Here is a 6,000-nt window from a genome sequence, read left to right on the forward strand (position 1 = left end):
TGCAAGTCATTGGGAAATTCACGTATGTGTGGGATTCACGGTCATACCATGGAACCACTGCCTTCTATAATTGGTCTTGAGTGTAATTTGTCATGGCAGATAGTGGGGTGAGGTTGCTGGCTGAGGGGCATCCTGGGACAGACACACAAACTATATTAGATAGATTCCCCATGTGAAGTGATGTCTTTGCTGGAGTGCACGAATGTTTTCTCATGGCACTCTTCTTCTTGCAGGGGCTGCCAGTCTGGCCTCGGCTAGCAGCATCCAGGCAGCTGTGCAGCAGCTGGAGGCTGAGGCTGATGCCATTATACAAATGGTACGTGAGGGTCAAAGGGCGCGGAGACAGCTGCAAACTGCAACGGTTAGCATGATGACTGGCGCTGGCAGAACATTCATCCTTAGTTTGTCCCCCCCCCCCCCCTTCTTTTTATTTAATTTATTGACATTTACCCCTTCCTATGTGTCCATCTTCTATCTGAGCCTCATTTATATGTATGTCTGTCTTGTGCATGTTTCCCATGATCCATTGCTTTTGCAGACATCGGCGAGCAATTGTCTCTGTATTGGTTGCATGACGTCTTCCTTCCCTGCGCTGCTTTGTGTGTGTCCTTTATCATTACCAGCCTCTTTACGTTTCCATGTGGTTCCTCCTCTCGCTTTTCCGCTAACTCTGTTTCTGCTGTTGTTCAGGCGGAAGGTTCTGCTCGGAGGGAGGAATCTCCTATGGATGTGGACCAGCCATCCCCGGCCACACAAGATACTCCGTCTGTCGGTCAGTGTCCGGATGTTGCGTGACTTAGAGCTTGTACTTGGTGTTTTCTTTGTATAAATCGTGAATCTGGTTATTTGTAGCCTCTGAAGGATCTCAAGCTGCTGAAAAGAAAGAGGAGGAGCGTCTGCCGGAGCTTCCCCTGCTGAGCGAGCAGCTGAGCCTGGATGAACTGTGGGACATGTTGGGAGAATGCTTAAAGGAGCTGGAGGAGTCTCATGATCAGCATGCAGTGCTAGGTACACAACCAGGAGGCTGCAAGTCTCAGCTTCACATTGCTGTTATCCTGTGGATATTCACTTTCCTCTCTCCTCTTTTTGCTCTGCAGTCCTTCAGCCGGCTGTAGAAGCGTTCTTCTTGGTCCACGCAACGGAGAGAGAGAGCAAGCCTCCTGTGCGGGATACACGGGAAAGCCAACTGGCTCACATTAAAGATGAGCCTCCCCCGTTATCACCTGCACCACTCACCCCCGCTACACCTTCTTCCTTAGATCCCTTCTTTTCAAGGGAGCCTTCAGCTATGCATATCTCATCTAGCCTGCCTCCTGACACCCAGAAGTTCCTACGATTTGCAGGTAGGAGTGCGGTGAGGCTTTGGGTATGGTTTGGTCAATGGGTCATGCTGCCATAGACTATATGACCCCCTGTGTATTTGGAATAGGCGTCTTTTAGTGATGCAAAGTAAAAGTCTTTATGTAATGTTATTCACAGAAATAACACATTTTGTGATCTTTCCCCTGCAGAGACACATCGCACTGTGTTAAATCAGATCCTCAGGCAGTCTACTACTCACCTGGCCGATGGTCCCTTTGCTGTTCTTGTGGATTACATTAGGGTCTTGGACTTTGATGTTAAACGCAAGTAAGTATGATCCCCAAAATTTCCTTTAACCCCTTGATATTCAAGTGTGTGATATTGTTGGTCAGTATTATTATTTTTTTAATGTTAATATAGTTGGCATTATGTGTTGTGTATTACATAATACTTTGTTTTCTCTGCTATATCTGGCACGTACAGGTCTCTTTAGCCACACCCAATCTGCTGCTTTATAGCACAATCCTGTATGATTAAGACACTTCATCTATGTAAAGATCCTACAGAGTTTGCACATGACACTAAACATGGCATTTATTTGGTGCAATGCAGGTACTTCCGTCAAGAGCTGGAGCGGCTGGATGAAGGATTGCGAAAAGAAGACATGGCCGTACATGTGAGACGAGACCACGTGTTTGAGGACTCTTATCGGGAACTGCACCGGAAATCCCCAGAAGAAATGAAGAATAGATTGTAAGCTGCAGATATTAGTGGATTCTAGCATTATGCTAATTCCAGCTGTCTGATGTTGAGAGATGTTATTTATTGTTCCCTCTCTTCTCTGTAGGTATATAGTTTTTGAAGGGGAGGAAGGCCAGGATGCAGGGGGGCTTCTCAGAGAATGGTACATGATCATCTCCAGGGAAATGTTCAATCCTATGTATGCTCTGTTCCGCACTTCACCTGGAGACCGGGTCACCTACACCATCAACCCCTCTTCTCACTGCAACCCCAACCACCTCAGCTACTTCAAGTTTGTCGGGCGGATAGTGGCTAAAGCAGTGTATGACAACCGGCTCCTGGAGTGCTACTTCACACGGTCCTTCTACAAGCACATCCTGGGCAAATCCGTCAGGTAGGAATTTCTACTTCCAGAGCTTTTCAGAAATCTTTTTTACTGTCATTTAAAAATCTCACAGAAATTATAATTCAAGGGTCTTGAAAGTATGTAGTATGCAGATACTGTGTACTCTGTAACCATGGAGCACAAACTGATCTTGTGTAGTCTGCTTCTGCTACCATCATATTCACTTTCATCTGTGAACTATAATAGAAAGAATGTAACACAATGGTTGCCTGTTCTGCCTTGCAGATACACGGATATGGAGAGCGAGGATTATCACTTCTACCAGGGGCTGGTGTACTTGCTAGAGAACGATGTCTCCACACTGGGATATGACCTAACATTTAGCACTGAGGTGAGTAAATATGTGATGTCATGTTGTTAAGGGGAGCTTGTGATTTATGTATACACTTTGTCATTCAGCATTGCTGGTGGCTTTTATCAATGGATGAAGTTTAAAGGGGTTTCTAGAACTTTATGGTGGACGTCTTCTATGCTTGGCCTGAGATTGCATTAGCAATCTCCTTTTATGGTCTATACATACCCTATGCCATGCATACAATTGTGACTGTGCCTGGTACTACAAGCTCTCTAGTCTCCTTTTACTCTTCTGTATTAATGATAAATGTTGCCATATTTGTAAATCTTTGTGTTATTGTTGGCGTTCCTTTCTGCTCCACATAGTCCAGAATTGTCGTCTTCTGTTCATTAGGTTCAGGAATTTGGGGTCTGTGAAGTCCGAGACCTAAAACCTAACGGCGCAAACATCCTGGTTACAGAAGACAACAAGAAAGAGTATGTTCACCTTGTGTGCCAGATGAAGATGACAGGTACTGATGTGATGGTGATACTGTGTGCGGTCTCTGTGGCTTCCTAGTCACCGAGTTATGTTCCTTATGTTCTCTCCTTTTTTTTATCACTCGTCTTTAAGGTGCAATCCGAAAGCAGTTGGCAGCTTTCCTTGAAGGATTTTACGAAATTATCCCCAAGCGTCTCATTTCCATCTTCACTGAGCAGGAACTGGAGTTGCTAATTTCCGGCTTGCCTACCATAGATATCGATGACTTGAAATCTAACACGGAATATCACAAGTATCAGTCTAACTCTATACAGGTGAGGGTTGTAGGTAGACATCGCGCCCCAGAGAAAATCTCTGTAAATGCCCAAGCATTGGGTTAGACCTTGTATAAGATGCCATAACGGTGGTGTCTGTCTGTAATGGGTGACTTATCTTGCCGCCATGTTTTTCTGCAGATTCAGTGGTTCTGGAGAGCGTTGCGCTCCTTTGACCAAGCGGACAGAGCAAAGTTCCTTCAGTTTGTCACTGGAACGTCCAAGGTTCCCTTGCAGGGCTTTGCAGCTCTGGAGGGAATGAACGGCATTCAGAAATTCCAAATCCATCGAGATGATCGATCTACGGACAGGCTGCCTTCTGCCCACACTTGGTAAGACACGGCACCGCCTGTATTATAGCTTCAATACGACATATAGAATGGCAATAGGACGAGGTGGTACCACAATTAAACAAGAGCCCAGGATGGAAACAAGGCACCTCGTGCTCCTCCATCACAATGGAGTAGAACGGACTACTGGCCTGTGAGCCACATCTTAGAGGGAATCGGGTGCTGAAGTTACTAAAACACCTTCGAGTCGTGAAGTGATGAAACCTGTAAGGGAGGTGTTAGGGGGCACATCACTTTAATAGGGACAGTCTTGGGACTGCTCTTTTTAAGGGTGGAAGCAATTAAGGGGATGCTGAGGCAGAACAATGCATGTTCCCCTCACCATACCCTACACCAGTAATGGTGAACCTTTTAGAGGTTGAGTTCCCAAACTGCATCCCAAAACCTGCATATTTTTTTAGCAATTCAAGCAGTAACTTATTGCAGTCTTCTTGCTCCGTGCTATACCACAGCTTTCAATGGGCCGGAGGGCACCAATATCTTTGTCAGAAGGAAAGGAAATTTGGATAGCCATTCACAGGGAGATTCAGGGGTCGCATAGAAGGAGCTCCAATGATAACCTGACCCTTTCCACACCTCCACTCTCTTCCTGCAGTCTCAGGTAGACCGGGATACTTCACGCTAAAATAATGCAAAGCCTGGCAAGTCCTGGGACTTCAGCAGGATCCCTGTCTGGTGAACTCTGCCACGCGGCAACAGCCAGAGTGCCCACTGAGAGGGCTCTGAGTACCACCTTTGGCACCACTGCCCTACACCAAAACGCCCATAAGACCATTGATGAGGTAGTGTGACTCCTCTGAATCATCATAAGATTTTCCCATATACATTGATGTACATTAAAATTTGGCTGAGAAGGCCCCTGGAGAGGCAGAATTTCTGTGCATATTAAACCTTGTATACAATGTAGATCACATAAATAAAAGTTGTTTTAATTGTGGTCCCACCTGGTCCTATTGCTATTCAATATCAGTCCTTAAAGGTGATGATTTACAGGTATGTGGAGAATAATGGAATAAATTTCTACTGTAAAAGTTGATGACTACATAATATCAGTGGATAAACTACTCTCACGTTTGTTCCCTCTCTCTCCAGTTTTAACCAATTGGACCTTCCAGCCTACGAGAGCTACGAGAAGCTACGTCACATGCTGCTTTTGGCGATTCAGGAGTGCTCCGAGGGGTTCGGCCTGGCTTAGGGTTTACCCCGCCACCTAATGTTTTCTACTGTTGGACATAAAAGAGAGGGCAAAAGCAAAAAAACCCCAAGCCATGCATCTATCTCGCTCACCCTGCTGGCACCGACAAGAGGGACTTGCCTTCTAAAAGCTGCCGCACGTCTCCGGTTCCCTTCCAGCAGCGAAAGCGGCTGCGCTGAGACTTGAAAACACTGCTCCGAGGAATGTAGAGAACGGAGAGGAGCAGGGGGGAAATGATATAGTATATAAATATATTTTTTCTTTTTTTTTTTTTTTGCTTCAGTTTTGCCTAAGGAAGAGTTAAGTTGGTTTGGCTCTTCTAAAAGAAATAAAAGAAAAAAAAAAAAATTAAATAAAAACCTCTGAATGCAGGGTAGAGAAGCTGGAGAGATGGGCTGAGAGGTCTATAAATATGTGAAAAGGAAACCAGTGGAAGAGGAGAAGACTTGGAGCACTCGTTCAGAGATGGCCACTATTCCAACGCTATTATTTTTCAGCTTCAATTAAAATACTGAGGTGTTTACCTGTAAATAAACCACTGAACGGAAAATACCCCATCCATGCAGTTTTTTTGTTTTTTAAAATTTTACGCCCCCTGGTGGCAGTCGAGTAAAACCGCAAAGAGTTGAAAACTGAAGAGAGTTGTAAGCAGCAGATGAAGCCTACGAGGGGGGTGATGTATGCTGTGTATATTCCTCCAGCCATAGAGAATTGCATTCTGGGATCTAACGCCACATATCGGTGGGGACAGTACAGTATGCAAATAGATAGATGTCACATGGCCCCGCCAAGGTTTATACCCCCTCCCCCTACCTGATATTTATTCATTTTCCCCTCTCATCATGATTTGAGGTTTGGATTGCTAGGATTTAGTTGTTTTTTTTTCCCCCTGAATTTCTCTTAAAATAAATGAAAAG

General features: G+C 45.0%; 1 protein-coding gene across 11 annotated transcripts in view; it reads left to right on the forward strand.

Annotated features, from left to right (window-relative positions):
• HUWE1 (HECT, UBA and WWE domain containing E3 ubiquitin protein ligase 1) overlaps positions 1-5,635 on the forward strand; it is a 59,589-nt gene extending 53,954 nt beyond the window's left edge. For 8 of the 11 annotated variants that reach the window (XM_072123837.1, XM_072123835.1, XM_072123834.1 and 5 more), the window contains 12 exons: positions 234-361; positions 691-772; positions 853-1,008; positions 1,098-1,343; positions 1,512-1,629; positions 1,915-2,055; positions 2,150-2,437; positions 2,675-2,780; positions 3,138-3,255; positions 3,357-3,538; positions 3,680-3,870; positions 4,981-5,635. In XM_072123837.1, coding sequence (XP_071979938.1) covers positions 234-361; positions 691-772; positions 853-1,008; positions 1,098-1,343; positions 1,512-1,629; positions 1,915-2,055; positions 2,150-2,437; positions 2,675-2,780; positions 3,138-3,255; positions 3,357-3,538; positions 3,680-3,870; positions 4,981-5,083 — 1,859 coding nt within the window. In that variant the 3' untranslated portion in view covers positions 5,084-5,635. The remainder of the gene's footprint in view (positions 1-233; positions 362-690; positions 773-852; positions 1,009-1,097; positions 1,344-1,511; positions 1,630-1,914; positions 2,056-2,149; positions 2,438-2,674; positions 2,781-3,137; positions 3,256-3,356; positions 3,539-3,679; positions 3,871-4,980) is intronic. The other 3 variants (XM_072123839.1, XM_072123840.1, XM_072123845.1) reach the window with 1 other exon arrangement.
• Positions 5,636-6,000: the final 365 nt, after the last annotated feature.

The sequence above is a fragment of the Engystomops pustulosus genome, chromosome 9, assembly GCF_040894005.1.
Source record: "Engystomops pustulosus chromosome 9, aEngPut4.maternal, whole genome shotgun sequence".
Lineage (NCBI taxonomy): Eukaryota > Metazoa > Chordata > Amphibia > Anura > Leptodactylidae > Engystomops > Engystomops pustulosus.